The sequence below is a fragment of the Tasmannia lanceolata genome, unplaced genomic scaffold (genome assembly GCF_043159265.1).
Source record: "Tasmannia lanceolata isolate RefF3 unplaced genomic scaffold, GAP_Taslan_0.1 ptg000007l, whole genome shotgun sequence".
NCBI lineage: Eukaryota > Viridiplantae > Streptophyta > Magnoliopsida > Canellales > Winteraceae > Tasmannia > Tasmannia lanceolata.
In genome coordinates this window covers 17909668-17927053 of record NW_027518684.1, presented here as the reverse complement: position 1 = coordinate 17927053, position 17386 = coordinate 17909668, and the positions used below count along the sequence as shown (strand labels likewise).

The following is a 17386-nucleotide window of genomic DNA, read 5'->3' as shown; positions in this document are numbered from 1 at the left end:
TGAGATTTCCATTCAAAAGGCATTTGAGTTGTGAAATGGTGCTATTTTAAATGAAAGAGTGCCTTCATATCTTTTTATATTCTATAAAAGAAAGCTTGGCTGAGTCCCGTTAAGCCACCTCCATAAGTGCGGGAAATAGAGTGTACAAGAGAATGCTTCGGCTTGCCTTGCCTATCTCTCTTTATCTTCTCCTGTTCTCTATCTATTTTCTCTTTGTGTTTCTTACTTTGATGATTTGCATCTCCACCATTTGATCATTGATGATACCAATTCATCCCAACAAGTACTCCCCAGAGTCTAACTTGTTGGATATTTTTTAAATGTTTTATGTAAAATAGAAAAATGAGATTTTTCAAAGAGACTTCTTTTTTGTGAAATGTTATTTCCATTCAAAAGACACTTGTTGTAAAAAGGTGTTATTTTAAATGAAAGCGAATTTTCATTTGAAGGGGAGCTCTCATGACTTTTTATCTTCTATAAAAGAAGGCTTTGGATCTCATTTTCAATATGAATTTCTCCTCTTTTACTCCTCTATATTTCTCATTTTTTTCAAGGGCAATATTGACTGCTTTGAACTTGGGGTGCAGCACTTGTTCTTAGTGTAAGCATTGTATCCTTTGGACTTATTTCCATGGTAGTCACCTGCATAAGTGGAGAAATTAAAGTCTAAAGAGAAAGTGTCGGCTTGCATTGCCTGCTTCTACTTCTCTCCTATTGTCTTTCTTTGCTCTAAACAATTTGTTCATAAACCATACCAATTTGTCCCAACGCAACTCCGATCCTCCTTTCGATGTTTTGTGCTCGCAGGTCATCTTATCGGAGCTAACTCGGCACGAGTTCCCTTCTAGGAGTCCATCCAAAGTTCAGCGGCAACATATTGATGCTGTCTCTAGGATCAAGAAAAGAAGATCTGAGCATTGTAGCGAGGAGAAGCAACCGCAACACCTAGTTCTCCATTGGCTGTTAAGCTCATTGTTCTTCATTGGCTATTTGGCTGTAATAATTTCCATTTTCGATTAACAAGAGTTTAAAAAGAAAGAGAGGGATTAGCTGCTGTAACTTCCAATGTCCAATAAGGGAGGTTTAAAACAAAAGAGAGAGATTTCATTATCATAACAAGGGATTACTAATAATACATTCACCAAAACCAAAATATAAATCCAATTGCTGCTTTCACATGTTCATTTTGGGACTGATCTGAATTATATACTTAACAAACTAATTCACACCTTGTTTGTATACATCTTCTGTACTAAACTTCCACACTAAAATTTGCTGTCATCCAAAGCGGCTGAACCCGTCCTTGACGATGCTTATGCGGCGGTATTCACTTCTCTTCTTGAGCCACTTGATCTTCCCCATACTCAATTTCCGTGATAGAATTGCAAGAAGATACAGTGGCAGACCTTTTATCTCTACTCAAAATCCTCTCCAATGGTGGGATTTCCGTTTTGACAAGAGCCCTACAGAGAGGACAGGTAGAATGGGAATGAAACCACATATCAATGCAATCAATATGAAAGCTGTGCTTGCAATTAGGAAGGAGACGGCCATTCTCGTTCTCCTCGAACGCGGACAAGCACACGGCGCACTCAAGCGTGCCTTGGTGGGTCTTTGTCGAGAATACAAAGACGGGGAGTGATCTGAGCACTGATACTTCAAGCCCGAAGGAAACAACCGAGGTGCGGTTCTGTTGTTGCTGGCCTGAAAAGATGAAATTTGCTGCCCGGCGGCGAAGGTGGTTGCGCCGGCGGCGGGGAAGGAAGCAACGGGTGTAGATGTGGAGGCATAGGATGAGGAGAACAACTGTAAAAAGGATAACAATTGCGCTTAGCAAGATTTTGCCGCTTAAAGCGTAGTCTTTTGGGTTAGGGATGTAGTCCCCTTGAACACCGTTTTGCGCGTCTTCCATTGTTCTTTCGTAGGATTGGGTTAATGGGTTGTTGTTGTATTTTTTTGGCTGGAATTGGGTTTTATGTTGAAGAATGGGAAGGAAAGAGAGGGAGGAGGTTCTTGGATGTTAGTGCTTTCTTACTTACTCCCTTGGACTCTGGAATAGGTGGAAATTTCATTTTCCTTTTTCTATAAATTAGGAGGTGGTTTTTGCAGTTGTAACTGATGGTGTGGGGACCACCTAGTGAGGTTTGCATGAAGTTATAAAATAACCAAAAATTAACCTTTCAACCACTCTCTCTATGATATTGAGTGAAATGTGATGTAGGTGAGCACGCCCATAGTGTGTGACACTAAACTTGAAGAGAACAGTCTCAATCTTTAGAGCAAATCCAAGTGAATTGTTGCCAATTATGCTGTTCACTGTGGGGAATATTCTGTTGATCACTGTGAGGAATAGGTTGGATTGTCTTGCACAATTTCAACAAATTCTGCTAGCAAATTTTCTTAAAAATTTCAATTCCAATTGAAAGCTTAGATTTGTCTTTCGATCTGTTTTATATCCAAGAGTATGAAATCATAGACTATGATGCAAATCAGTTCAAACATGTACTAAACTGTGAAAGATCAGATGCCGGAACCGTTGGAATTAACTGGTTTTATCTTACCACAAACGGTCACAATCTTAGATTGATTCGGTGACTTCATTCAATATTCAAGAAGTCTGCAGATCTAGGCGGTTCTTAATGTTAAGTGTTGGGGTAGAAATCCTAGCTCCAATGGGAGGCCGGCACATGGCGTCAGGGTGCTAAGGGCACCAAGACGAACAAAAGGACAATGGGGTGAAGATATTGATTTGGCACCTCTTCTAGATACCTTAAAAACTAATCCCAACGGTCAGCGAGATAAATTTGGAAACTGACTTTCCTGGAAGATCAGCCAATCACAGTGACTCCATGAAGAGCAAGTTTCCTAAACTTCCTAGGGCTCTAAGCAGGGGAACTAAGCAGGGGAACCAGACGCCAAGGTGCGTAATTCAATTCAGCTCATTCTCGCTTACTCTTCGTTCTCATTCTTCTTCCTTGTTTCAGCTCAGTTTATACTGCTGGTGCACGTTCTGACTTACGCATGAGAGGGTTCCGTTGGAGTCCAAACTTCGGGCCCTCCAATGTTTTTCTCTATGCTCGCGGGCCATAGGTCACCCTTAGCAGCTGACTCCGTCACAGGAGCACCTCGACCTTCAAGTTTCAGCCCAGATTCCAGTATCAATAGTTTGGCGCCATCCGTGGGAACGATGAGAAGTGAGAAATAAGCACCACTACACCAAATAAGAGCACCCCTACTCGCCATGACTCACCGTTCGTGGCGTGATCGGTTTCCCGGCACGGTTCTCAAAATTGTTCCCTATCCATTGGTGTTCGACCTAAAGCTCCACCCCAACAACGTGGACCAACGACATACGAGTTCAACAACTTGACCCGGTAAGTCTAGGGGCGGAGCCAGGAATTTTCTCACCTAATAATTCGCAAATTTGATCTTCATAACTATAATACATCAAAACATGAAAAATGGCCGAATAAAATTGAGCAAATTTTCTGTAGGCAAAAAAAAATATGTCTTTTTACATTTAAAGTAATTTGAATTGAAATTTGTCTGAATTTAATTTTTTACGTTTGAAGGGTATTAAGAAAAGGGCAGTGATAAATTCACCCCCCTTCTAGGATGAATTCACCCTGTATTGTTCAAAATGGACTCTACAGCCAACACCAAAGGATGACCCAAACCAGCCAACACCAAAGGATGACCCAAACCGCCCATTTGATGGGCCACAACGTAAATAGGTTGTGCCCCAAAAATCATTTCCATAGGATGATTCTAACCCTCTGGTCTAATGAGGGACTCACATTATAGAAACTTATATAGATCGGACGGTTGGGATCATCCTATGGAAATGATTTTTGGGGCACAACCTATTTACGTTGTGGCCCGTCAAATGGACTGTTTGGATCATCCTTTGGTGTGGGGCTGATAGTCCATTTTGATAAATACGGGGTGAATTCATTCTAGAATTGGGTGAATTTATAACCGACCTTAAGAAAATTGCACATATTTCTCCATTTAACACTATATCTATTCTTAGTACAATGTACTAATTTTTCTTAATAAATTGTAACTATATAGTGGACCCCACTACATACATGAGTTTGGGTGGAGATGGTGGGCCACACACAATGAAAACATGGTATGAAATCATGGGGCCCATCCAAGCTATGCATAAGATGGAAAAATATTCCACAATAGGAAAGATTCCAAAATTGAGGCCAATAATCAGTTTTAGACTCTAATCAAATTTCGAAATTTGTTGGGTATCCATTTAGGATGCTACCAAGACCATGTGGGCCACCGGATTCTGTTTTTACAAGATCAATGGTCTTGATTTCATTTACATGTCCATCCCTCTTTAAACCCTATTTTTTTCTACATTGATTAAAGTAGGGAAATGTTATTAGCACTACTGTATTTGATGATCCCACTACTCACTTTATAAAAAGTGACTTTGGAGGGCAATTTTGTAGGTACTGTTAAAAATAATGGCAATTTATAAAGAGAAAAGTGTTTCTAAGCACGTGCTTGGGGAGCTCCTAAGCACAAGTGGCTTAAAAAGCCACCGTTAGGTCGCTTTTTGTGGACCCCACAGAGGTGGACCCGCCATACGAACCAATCGGTGGCTTTTTAAGCCACTTGTGCTTAGGGAGCTCCCTAAGCACGCACTTAGAAACACTTAACTCATGTATAAATTATAAGAAAGTTAAAGGAAATTTGTCTTTATCCTAAATTTTCCGCACAGACCCTTCTCTTATGCGCCTAACTTTTCGTCAAACAAAACCTTGCTAAAATCTGAAATCTGACTTTGTTTTTTGGCAAAAATAATAGGGGGCAATCCTATCCGAACTTTTTGCGTTAAGGTGGGAATTTTTTTGGAAATACCCAACTCAAGAGGGGCAGCTGCCCCCTTACGCTACACGTAGCTCTGCCCTGGGTTAGTCGCACATCTGGCCGACTTGGTAAGGTTAACCAAAAGAGAATAAGGGGCAGCAGAGCATAAGGACATAAGGTAGGCAATGCCGAACAATCCAAATCTGAACAGAAACGAGCCGACACCCTCTAGAAGACCGCAGTCTGGTGGTTGACCGTCGCTTGTAATTTGGAATTTTTATTGATTTTTGGGGGTTTTCTTGTTTTGCCCATAACTTTTTATCCAACCGTTGGAATTTTGATTTCTTGGGCTTATTGGATTTCTATCATCATGAGGATTCTAATAAACACAACGAATCGCTCGAAATTTTATCAGTTAGGAATCAAAGTCTTCCGAGCTCAATATCCAATTCAAAAAAGGAAACTTCGAGCAATTCTTAATCTCCGATAGCCGGGAATGGGCTCCGGGCACCGGTGAAAACCACTCTCTATGTTGGATTGAAAATTGTTTTCCCTAAGCAACTAATGGTTATGATACCACTAAAAATTGGAGGTGGAATCTCTATGCTCGGCGGAAGATAGTTTGCACGAAAAACAAAAAAAATTTATTCCCACCAACCAAATCAAGATCCTAATTATAGCAAAATAAAAACTTGCAATAGATTATCCTCTCTCGATAATCGCTACTTGATCTACTCTTCACTAGGTATGCTCGGCATTTCTCAAACCCAACTCCTCCGAAAGTTGAAGTAGTGGCTTCTACTACATGCAAGGATGGAGGAAGAAGAAGTTCTTGGGTTCCAAATCCAACTTGAAATCTCAGCAGCTACTTAATTCTCCAAGAGATAAAACAAAGCTCGAACTAGAATTAGAACTAGGATAGAACTAGAGCTAGAACTAGGACTTGAAATCAAAATAGAAGGAAAAGAGAGAAAACAGGGAGAGAGGACCGGACGTACAAATTCTCTAGGGAGAATTTGTGATGACTTAGGGATGTAGAATTCATCCACCCCATACCCTTTTTATAGAGTTCCCAAGGGACTTAGTTTCCCTCTAGGGATCCCTCTTGATTTTGGAAAGTGTGTAAAATTACAATTCCCCCTCCCACAATTTTCCATTGTGAGAGTGTGTAGAAGCTTTCCAAACTCAAGTGGGTTTCCAAGTTTAATTCCAACTCTCCTTTCCCTCTAGAATTCCACCAATAGGAATTCACCAACCATGTAACCAAAAGGATTTCACTTAAATCTCATCCAATAGGATTCAAGTTGCAATTAAGCACTTGCACGATAAATCACTTAAGTCTCAACCAATAGGATTTAAGCTTTTAACTTAAAGCCCCAACCAATATGATTTAAATATTTATTATGCACATGTTAATTAAACATATATATACCCACCATAATATTGTGTGTTTCTTCTTCTAAATAGTGTGCATGCACTCTATGTATGGTGCATCTCCTCACTGTATCACATACAACGGATCCAATTCATTCCTCGCGCGCAATAAAGACCAAACCCTGGATTGTCCAACAATCCTATAAGGGGTCCAGCGAGTTGTGAGTAGGATAGTCTCAAGGATCCAATGGTCGTTCCTGCAGGGCCCACCATGGGCCCTACTGCGATCTCAAGCAATGTAGTAAAACTACGATTGTATTAGTCAAGTAGCCCCCAACATGACATTACCCACAAGAAGACCTTCAGATCTATATACTTGAAGCACATCCAATGTTCATATCCTTCCTCCATTCTCGCATTTACCGAGTTAGGTCCCAAGGGGGGTGGGCATAACTCACCTTCGGGCCACTCAATGGTTTACCTTTTGATCAACTAGTTTAAACCTCAAATGCATTTGCGAATTCTTTTTTAAAACAAACATAATTTTTCAAAACTCTTTGATAAAAACTTTTATCAAATCGGCTGACCAGCCTTTTACTAAAGGGCTTAGCTAAGATCAAAACTGTAAACGCAATTCCCCAACAAGAGAGGTGGTGGAATATCCCTTGTTGGGCTTCACTATTGATCCCATGTGTTTGCCCGATGACCCAGTACTACCCTCTGGTAATCCTGTTTGAACTACGGTTAGATAGACCAAACCATAAGACTCGCTCACAGACTAAAACAACCCCTCAGGTCTAAGGACATATCCTAGGGCCTCAAAACAACCTTACTAAATCCTTGTCCACGGGTTATTTTGTTAAGTGATTCGTTCAATGCGTGATCCAATCATCGTACCCATTCCACCTGCTTAGGGTCAACTACTCCAATGGCCGAGATAGGGCACCCCAATACATGTATAGAGGCAGGATCGATGCCTGTTGTGTGCAGGTTTGAGATGTCCAACCTCAATCTCAACCGTGAGCATTCTAGGTCTACAAAAAATTGGAAGGTTATATCTCCTTGCCACATAATGTTACGTGCTTGAATATGGCCCCACATATATGGCCACATCATCAATAATAATTAGGAAGTGGATTGCCTTGTGTTTATCTTTTCTTATTATGCTAGGATATTAATTAGAAGTCAAGATAGTTGATAGGAGTAATTGCTATTTAATAGGGAATTGATAAGGGGTTACCTATACGAACCCGATCCGGATCGTAACGTGATTGATCTTCTTAGAGGGAAGATCGGCCTCTTGATCCACTTCGAGGGAAGGATCAATCCTCCTTTGTGCACAAGATACGTTTAGAAACAATTTTCTTCGTTCATTCCCTTTCAATGCCTTCTATAAAATTTAAATAATACTTTTTACAATCGTGATACTCCCATGAAAATAGGCGCAATCCCTCCAAAATAAGCAATTCACCTATTAAATAGGTAACTCCCTTATCAAACCCCTATTAAATAGCAATTACTCCTATCAACAATCTTAACTTCTAATTAATATCCTAGCTTAATAAGAAAAGATAAACACAAGGCAATCCACTTCCTAATTATTAGTGATGATGTGGCCATATATGTGGGGCCATATTCAAGTACGTAACATTCCTCCCCCCTAGAAAACACCCTGGTCCTCCAGGGTGGAGATTAAGCATTCTGAGAAGGGTGGAGATTAAGCGTTGTGAGAACTGAGATCTTGCGTAGGATCTTCCAAAATTCTTCCCTCTTCTCTTCTTTTTTTCACACCCCCTTTCTTCTCCTCTTCGTCTTGCGATTAGTCTAGTATGTTGTCATCAATGGTTGAGGCAGCTCCACCTTCAAACCGATCTGACCACGTTGTTCATCAAAAGTCCATCGCTGTGCTTTTTTTATATGATTGAATTTTTTACGCACGGATGGTCGTGGATAAGGATCTTCTCGGTGGCGTTGGATAGGTTGAGAAGAACGATGGATTTTCCGCCGACCACCTTGTCGGAATTGACAACACTGATAAACACCTTTCTTTTGCGGCTTTTTCTCTTTTTTCTTTTTTTGCACTTGGGAACATAAGAATTCATTAAACCTGAACCACATGTCACATAAAGGCCATAAGATCTACCTCCACCATTACGATTTTGGTTGTTGGAGCTTTCCTCATAGCCGCGCGTACGCATAGCCACCATCTCGTCAAACCGAGTATTCATAGCAGAAAATATCACCTCCATCTCCTTGACCATTTTCTCTTGTCCCATCGCAAGAGAACGCATTGCAGCTTCCAACCGTTCGATCCTTAGATCATCCAAGCCTTGCTCTGATACCACTTTGTTACAAACCCGATCCGGATCGTAATGTGATTGATCTTCTTAGAGTGAAGATCGGCTTCTTGATCCACTTCGAGGGAAGGATCAATCCTCCTTTGTGCACAAGACACGTTTAGAAACAATTTTCTTCATTCATTCCCTTTCAATGCCTTCTACAAGATTTAAATAATACTGTTTACAATCGTGATATTCCCATGAAAATAGGCGCAATCCCTCCAAAATAAGCAATTCAATTATTAAATAGGTAACTCCCTTATCAAATCCCTATTAAATAGCAATTACTCCTATCAACTATCTTAACATCTAATTAATATCCTAGCATAATAAGAAAAGATAAGAATCTATAAGTTTTTCCGTCTCAAAAAAATAAGAAAAGATAAACACAAGGCAATCCACTTCCTAATTATTAGTGATGATGTGACCATATATGTGGGGCCATATCCAAGCACGTAACACATAATCTCTATGTGCATGGCCTATCCTACGATACTACCTAATGGCAAACGTGTGTCAAGAAGCATATCACACACTCTATGAATTACCCAATACATATCATGAAACAACAATTTATTTATTAATTATATTATAAGTTTCAATACAAGTAGAACTGACTTTTAAGGCACACACTCTGACATCAAGTCCCATGTGAGCAGTAGGTCAAAAGTACTGCCTTTGATATTTGATCCGACAACATTCTCTTAAAAAGTGGGCTCCTATTGGATCAAATATCAAGTGCGGTACCTCCGACATGGGAATTGACGGTCGGGTAAAATGTAAAAACTCGAGAAACATATACCTTTTGCCACGGATTTAAAGGCGGTCAAGAAAAGAATGACGGTAGAAACCACATTTCTTCTATCTGCATGTTATGGCTAGGGGATGAAAGACCTATTAACCTAGTTATTGTATGCAGGCTAAAAGAGTGAAGATTTGGTTCTTCACTAGTTTTTTTTATTGATGTTGACTCATTTTGGAGGGGCGATGACTTTTTGCCCGGGAGGCGGCGCCCCTCTTTTAGCGTGATTTCAGCAAGTACTTTTGACCAGAGCATAGGAATTAGGGTCGGCAGTGGGGCCTTCCTATCTAGGGCTGCAACTTGGGCCGGGCTTAACACGAACCGACGGGGCCAGCATGAATTTGGCTTGGCTTGAGTTGGCAATTATTCCTCGCATCGGGTTGGATTAGGGTTTGAAAAAGTTACTGAGATTAAATTTGGGTTCGGGATGCGGTCAAGGCCTAAGGCAACCCCAAACCGATCCCATGCCCCTAATTTTACCGTGGTTTACTCATGATTTCAAATGTGTTATGGATTTGTTTTAGAATTTGCCTCTGGCCAGCAAGACCCAATTCGACCGGACCCACCATGATTTGAGAAATCTGGATTAGTTAGTGTCGAGAGACAAAAAGGTGGGTTGGTTTTGGGTTGACCCTCCTTCACCCGAGGCTTGGATTAGGTTGGATTAGGTTTATGGTTCTGGGCCATCATATTAGCCTGGGTAGTCCGAGTTGCATCCCTATTCAATACCAGCACAACATTCTTAAATGATGCCACGTGGCTCCCTAGAATTCCTCTTCATATATTTTAAAGGGCTATGATAAATTTGCACCTCCTCTAGGATAATTCGCACCCCTTTTCAACGTAAAAAAAGGCTTTAAAGTCTGCCACAATTTACATTAAAAGGGTGTGAATTTATCATCACCCGGCCTATTTTAAACCATTGACTGATTAAGCACAGACAGGAAGACATTGCACAGTATCTATCTTGGAATAATCAACTAAAATATCCCGGATGCAGCCCTTCAAGATTAGTTAATAATTTACTAGGGGCGATGACAAATTTGCACCCCCTGTAGGATAATTCACACCCTTTAACATGAAAAAGCGTTATCAATTCACGTTAAAGGGGCGTGAATTATCCTACAGGGGTTGTGAATTTATCATCACCCTTATCTATCGTCAATAAATTTCTTTAATAGAAGTTGCCCTAAAATGAGATAAGTCACCGCTAACCTAACATGGGACATAAGAAATCGAAAAAGGAAGAAATATCGACTGAAATAGATTATATATTCATTGATGAAGCCCAACTATACTTTGGCAGGGCTTGACTATTACATCCATCAATTCAGTAAATAATTATAAGACAGAAACTGAGCCCAACTATACTTTGGCAGGGCTTGACTATTACATCCATCAATTCAGTAAATAATTATAAGACAAAAACTGAGGGGGTGCGACAAAAATATAAGAAAAAGAAGAAGAAACAAAAAGTAGTAAGACTACATTCATACTAAGCTAGCTGTGAAGGGAACTCCTGTTGTAGATAACCAGCTATCACCCAAAATGAAGTTTGAAACAGTGAAGTTATTCGCATCTGAGGCATTCATCAGATGAAACCCAGGCCAATCAACTCTGCTACTAGTGTCCGAACCGGGCCCGGTATTGCTATATTCTCCATAGTACAATGTACTCAGCGCAAAGTCCCCAGACCATGGTGTCCAACCTGTAGGCTCTATCGAACTATCTATAAAAGACTGCATATAGACGGTCCTAGAGTACTCTTTCCATGGTCGTCCGAGGTATGTTTTTGTAGACCCATCACTTGAAGCTAAATCCGGAGCGGCCGTAATTGTACAGTTATGAATCGATGTGCCTGTGTTTTGGTTTGGATCTGTTCTACCTTGGGCCGTGATGGCATTAAACTGGCCACTCATAGGTAGCCTCGGGAAGATATTGCAGCTTTGGAAGACAACATCTGCATTCCCAAATATAAAGTCTACTGTCCCGTAAATGTCACACTCTTTATAGAATTGCCTTAGCGAATGAGTATATAAGGTGTCCTGGTAGGCTTCAAAGCTACAGCTATAGAAACTTGACAAGTCCGCCCCATTGCGAACAGCCACTGCTTGGTGCTTGATTGCTCCTGCGGTGTTGCGGAAAGTTATATTCACTGCAACAAAACCTTGTCCAACCGCAGCTGCATGCAAAACATGGTGATTCAACATTAGTTTGATTACTCATAAATGTGAAAAGAAAAAATTTCATTCAAAAGGGGTGCCCCTCTCCCTTTTTTGTTTTGATTCTTTACGGTTTCCTTTCATTTTGCTCTTCACGCAAGGCAGTATGTCCTCCTCTTTGTAGTTTCGCATCCTTTTCTATATAAATTTTGTAGTTCACCTGGGTTGCATTTCTTTCCTGGTTGAAAAATTTTCACTAAGGCCATGACTGGTAACCATGGATTTTTTTTTTCATGATAAGAGGGCCCGAATGATTAGAGGCTGAGAAGTGTCTAAAAAACCAAGGTGAAAAGAAATTACTTTTTGGGTGTAGTCTTTTGTAACTTTTCTTACTCTCTCCTCGGTGTTCCCCTCATGTCTATCACTCTCCCACCCTCCCTCACCACTGCCTAAGCTAATATTCCAGGAAGAAAATTCATGGTATCCAAACATGCGAGAGAGAAAAATTCAAAAAAAAAAAAAAAAAAATCACTTACAAAAGGTTGCGGAATTGAAGGTAGTCCAGCCATCGACAACGCTCCTGTTTCCAGTGATCACAGTCTGGTTAATCCCATCTCCAATCATCATCAAATTCTTCTTGTACTTTGCCACATTGACATTCTCTTCATACACCCCTGCTCTAATCATGATTAGAAAATACCCATCACTGGCGTGAGTTTTATTTGGAGCAGCATTCACTGCATCATTGATTGTGGTGAAATTCTCACTACCATCTTGATTTACAACCACAATGTCACCAACTAAAACACTATCCGAAACCGTCTGAAGAAGCTTACGTCCCGTTTTAGACTCAAAAGTTTCGCGGTTACGTTTCGACATTCTCAAAGGTAACTCACCATTTCGGCCAAATTTCATGTCTGAGAAGAGTAGTTTCCTCCCTGTAAGCCCAAAGTTTCTCTTCTTTCCAGGAATCCAGGCATGCTTAACAAGTGCGAGCGAAATACTATAGAGCCTAGTTCCATTAATCAGAGGGGTGTACAGACTGTTCCCTGCAGAAATTACCTGAAGACCATCTAAACAAGTTTGTTGATTAGTAAGTAAAGCGCTAAGCAAGGTTTGAACATCGTCCGCCACTACGCCAGGGAGACTAGTGGCGGAATTAAGCCTAGCTGAAGTAGTTGACAAGAAATCAATATTTAATCCGCATAGAAGTTGGCAATCTTCAAGGGCCCTAATAGTAGTTTGTGACAAAGATGATCTTTGTCTAAGATACTGGTCCACTAGAGCCGAGAACATTTTTGTCATAAACAAAGACCTGCTCATACAAAAATGGCCATAATCATAGAGATTGGATTTTCCATTATTGAGAATAGATTTGCAAAAGTAAGGGTAAGGTGTTGAGTTGCAAGCTGTTTCTGAGGAGATTGGTGTGGATGGGAGTATATCGGCTATAGATGGAATGCATAAGAAAAGAAAGATGATAGGGAAGAGATAGAGAGATGAAGAAAGATTGGGTGCCATGGTTGTTGAAGGCTACTTATTTTTGAAGAATAGACTTGGGTTGCAGTGGTTTATATATAAGGTGATGAAGCCTGTTTTTCTTTCCTTGACGGTGAGATAAAATATGAGTTCTTTCCTTCGATTAGATGACGATGGGTCTTCAATATTGGCGTCAACGTATATGATTTTGCAAAGCGCGTGGATTCAGATTTATGCGGGCGGTGTGAGGACCTTGAAAAAGAAAAATCAAAACAAAGACGATCTTTTATTCTTTGGTATTGAAGTCACAGTGCTGGTAATCTATGTTTCTACTTTCTATGACACTCTAGTTGAATTGCGGTGCCTAGATTTGCGAAATTTTAGGCAATATGCCATTGGTCAAAACTAGAGACCAACTGTGTTTTGTAGAGACCTAGCACACCGTAAAACAGATGACTCCTCTCAAATCAAGCAAAAAAATGGGAAATGAATTTCACCCTCTTCTGTCCTTGGGCAACACTCCTAGTGTATTTAGGACCATGGTTTTAAATTTCGACCGAAATCTGAAATTTCGGGTTTCGGTCAACACCAAAACCAAAACTGAAATGTACCAAAAACTGAAATCGCCCAAATGTACCAAATTTTGGTCGACATTCAGCAATTTCGGCCGAAATTTCAATAAAATACTAATTTTTTATTTCGCCGAAATTTCGGAACAAAAACCAACATTTCATGAGCTTCTACTGAATTTCGATTTCCGTGAACACCGAAATTATACCCGAAACCGAAATTTAAAACCATGTACATGACTTATCTTTTTACACTAGAAGGGGTATGGCCCAAGGACGAAAAGGGGGTGAAAATATCACTTCCCTAAAAGAGTTGGGGAAACCCAAGGCAATTTGGGCAACCCTCACTTTCATTGACATTAAGACAGTAAAGCATGACCATAGAAGGCATCTCGCCGACGTGCTGTTGCATGAGCGAGCAGCCACATATGACCTAGGATGAATTAAATGAATAAGACAAGAAGTGAGCCTATGTGGCTTCTCTCTCATACAAGGGTGTCTGTGAAATGCCTTCTTCGATGGTCCCTAGCAAATCTCTAGGCCAAGCACAATTAAAAGACTAATACATCATCTGATTACTTCCTTTTTTTTTATAGTAGATTGTACTGTGTCAGTAAGTGAGAACACCGATCTAACTGCTCCATTTTAATAAACAACGCGTATGTGGCGTCACAAAAAAAACTTGATTTTAATTTCTACCATATTAGTCATACCACGTACGTCCTTTAGTTGAGTGAAGTACGTGAAGCATTTCCCTAGCTAGATGCATGTATATTTATTTAGTGATGCTTAACAGAGGTCCAGTTTTGTAGTATTCAAGACTTTCAACTTAGGTGGCTCACGACAGATCAATTATACAATGCGCGTCCCTCTGTGTTTTTTTTTTTTTTTTGTTAAAGGCAACATAAATTCATTAATAATAAAAGAGGCATTCGAGACTAGTAGTCCCAGCCTGCTGGCACCGGGCTTGGGCATACCCATGACCCAACCACACCTCATCCAGGTACAAAATATTACAAACCAACACCAACTTCCCTGATCCGTTCTCCTAATTGGAAGTAATCAAAAAAATAATCTACGGAACGTATCCCTATTGACAAGATCCACTTCTCAGTCTTTTGAACTTACTAGATCCCCTACCTCTTGTCAGAACTGACCTCAAGAGGAAACCCAAGAGAAGAAACCCAAGAACAAAAAAACAACTCATACAGCAAACCAAAGCAGAATGTAACCCCAAAATAAAACGGACAATACCTCCAAACCTTGCTATCATACCAAAAGCCCCAAAGAAGAGGATCAACCATCATCCGTAATCCATTCAAAACCAATCCTCAAAAAAGTATAAAAGAAAATCCCAAATCAATCGACTTAAGGATCATACTCGACCGACCCCCGCCAAAGGACAACAAATCAAGATAAGGTCAACTTTCCAACGCACCGTAGGAATAGCTAGGAAATTTGAAATTTGAAATCAGGCAGGATGTCAGGAAGGCAAACTAACCCGAACTTGGCTACCTGACCGGAAACGATTCCGAGGCCAAACCAGGCAAGAGATAAGGCTCCAGGGAAGACAACTTGGGTGAGGATCCGCTCTCTGGAAAGTCAAATGATTCAACACTATAGATCTGATTCATTAGGTTAATAGTAACACAAGACCCTGAGATGATCCTTCGAGGAACCAAGATTTTTGCTGAAACAAAGCTCATGCAATGCTGATGGTTTCCTTCCATCTTAATTTCAAGGACTCTGCCAAATAGACTTCCCAATGCTTCCATCGTTGATATGGCCCAGGACTTTATTACTTTGCATGCCTGGGCCATATCTATGGACACTTCATGGATTATTTATTTTCAATATTGACAAATGGATTGTTTACAAAATCATGTTAGTCAATATGAATATCTAGATGTTAGAGGAATAGAGTTCAACGCAAGTTAGGATTTGAATGAAGAAGAAAATGAAGAAAAGATGTATTGAATTGTGTAAAAAAAATAAAAATTGTGCTAGTCGATATGGATATGTCCACATGGACATCTAGTTGTTAGAGTTGAAATACCCCAAAACACATTTTAATGGGGGTATTTCTGGCTAAAAACCTACTTATGGTCACTCTTGGGAATTTCAAAAATTAGGTCTAGTCTTCGCATGACATGTGTAACCTTTCTTAGGGAGGATGGGAAGGCTCGGCACATCATCGTGTATGACACATTGTGAAAGTGCATGGTTGCTTTGAAGGATCAGAGGTGCTCGACCGAGTAAGTTGTGCTATCATATGGGTTGAGCTCTGGCAGCCAGAGGCTCTCAAGGATCCGCTTCTCCAGGATTTATTAGGTGAAGGTGTGCACTTTGTCATTCTCTGTCTCGTCTGTAGGGCACCTTGCTCTCATCTTTCGCCGATCATCTCCTCTATTTCTCGGTGGAGGTTGGGGTGTGCTGGATTCCATTTTCAGTGTAGGCCTGCACGACAGGTTGTGGAAGGTTAGGATGCACTAAGTCCAACCCTGCGGGGAAGACTCTTTCATGGATGATGTCGGACTAGATGCGGAGACTCCTTATTTGGTGGAAACTTCTTGGGTTCCTCCCAGGATAAGTGACTGGTGCTTCGGACACTAGTCGAGTGGGTTGTTCAGATTCATGCAGGGTAGGTGGCGTCGCTGCTGGCGGGATGGGATGTTCCAATCTTTGCTGGCGAGGTTGCTGAACTCATTTACTGAAGGGATAATGGCCGGCAGTTGTGGTAGAAGATGCACGTCCGCCGGTTATGCATGGGCTTGTGAATTCCGCCCAGGTGTTGGGCTCACCATTGAGAGTGATCCCTAGCGATCATTTAGGGCGGCATTAGCATTTCGGGTCCTTTTTGTAGCCATGGAGCTTAGCTCCTTTTTTAGGTGTGGTCCTAGTCGGGCTCCACAGTGACCGCCAATTTGTTACTACTCAAATCCGGCTAAGTACTCGAATGGGTCCCTCTTGGCCTAGCTATGGCAGAGAGGTGGTCGATTGTGTGATCTGGGTGGTGTCATGCACTCACCGATAGTGTTCAGGAATGCCTAGAGCAGAAACCCTGGGGAAACCCTTTGACACTCAAGTCAGTTGAGGAAACAAACCGAGCTAAGTAAAATGAAAGGAAATGTTATGAGTCTAAGTGATTGGTTTTACGTACCTGGGTGGTAGCATTCGAACCTCTTGAGCCGAGTGTGAGTTTCCCTTTTATAGGACTCAGAGGGCGATGGGTGACGTGACGCCAGGGCCATGGCTGCCATTGATGCTTGTATCGACGCCGCATAGTGATTTAAACTTCGCGTGTAGAGGGGATGATTAGCGATGGGACGTTGAACGGCAGTGGCATTATTGGTGTTGACACCACATTGTCCTAGGAGTTTTATGGAAGTGGCCAATTGGGCGATGTAGCCGCGTGTAATCTTAGGGTTCCGTGAAGGCTGGAGATGCCGTGTTTGGCTAAGAGTTTCATCATTCATTGAGGACCGGCTGGCCATGCCACATGGTGGTGTTCGGCTGGAGGGGTTTTTTTAGGCTCGAGCCACGTGTCAGCATGCGGTTGGAGCCTGGTTTTGACCCCAATAGAACTAATACCATATTAAAATCGAATTTTTCAGTCCCAGTTTTTTGCCCAATCACGTTTTGCCAACTATGCTTAAGACACATCAAAATATATCATTTTCATCATGATGTCTAGAATCATTTGATAGAGTGCCAGGCAACAGGCGTGATGATGGCTAAGAACATTCATAGACCCCATCGGGTGTTGCAATTGTTTTCTAAACAAAATAATGATGTTTCAAAATGTTATTCCCAAATAATAAAAGGAAATGA

At 41.0% G+C, this 17386-nt stretch overlaps 2 protein-coding genes and 1 long non-coding RNA gene across 4 annotated transcripts; 1 reads left to right on the top strand and 2 right to left on the bottom strand.

The window, feature by feature from the left end:
• Window positions 1-1327: 1327 nt before the first annotated feature.
• LOC143880637 (RING-H2 finger protein ATL2-like) lies at window positions 1328-1912 on the bottom strand. Its single transcript, XM_077383615.1, has one exon. It carries the CDS (start codon window positions 1910-1912, stop codon window positions 1328-1330), a length of 585 nt encoding a protein of 194 aa, XP_077239730.1.
• A 297-nt stretch (window positions 1913-2209) lies between these two features.
• LOC143881101 (uncharacterized) lies at window positions 2210-5244 on the top strand. 2 transcript variants are annotated; one of them, XR_013251857.1, is made up of 3 exons: window positions 2210-2920; window positions 2985-3374; window positions 4828-5244. It is a non-coding gene; the product is annotated as an uncharacterized LOC143881101 (long non-coding RNA). The 2 variants fall into 2 exon arrangements; XR_013251856.1 differs by lacking the exon at window positions 4828-5244 and having other exon boundaries at window positions 2985-3551.
• A 5354-nt stretch (window positions 5245-10598) lies between these two features.
• ATPMEPCRB (Plant invertase/pectin methylesterase inhibitor superfamily) lies at window positions 10599-13207 on the bottom strand. Its single transcript, XM_077384096.1, has 2 exons — window positions 12044-13207; window positions 10599-11527 (listed from the first exon to the last, which is right to left on the bottom strand). Exons 1-2 carry the CDS (start codon window positions 13026-13028, stop codon window positions 10836-10838), a joined length of 1677 nt encoding a protein of 558 aa, XP_077240211.1. The 5' UTR covers window positions 13029-13207; the 3' UTR covers window positions 10599-10835.
• Window positions 13208-17386: the final 4179 nt, after the last annotated feature.

Coding starts and splice junctions, on each gene's coding strand:
- LOC143880637 (XM_077383615.1), bottom strand. CDS start 1,912: ATGGAAGACGCGCAAAACGGTGTTCAAGGGGACTACATCCCTAACCCA.
- ATPMEPCRB (XM_077384096.1), bottom strand. CDS start 13,028: ATGGCACCCAATCTTTCTTCATCTCTCTATCTCTTCCCTATCATCTTT. Junction 11,528..12,043: donor CTTCAATTCCGCAACCTTTT/GTAAGTGATTTT, acceptor TTTTGCATGCAG/CTGCGGTTGGACAAGGTTTT.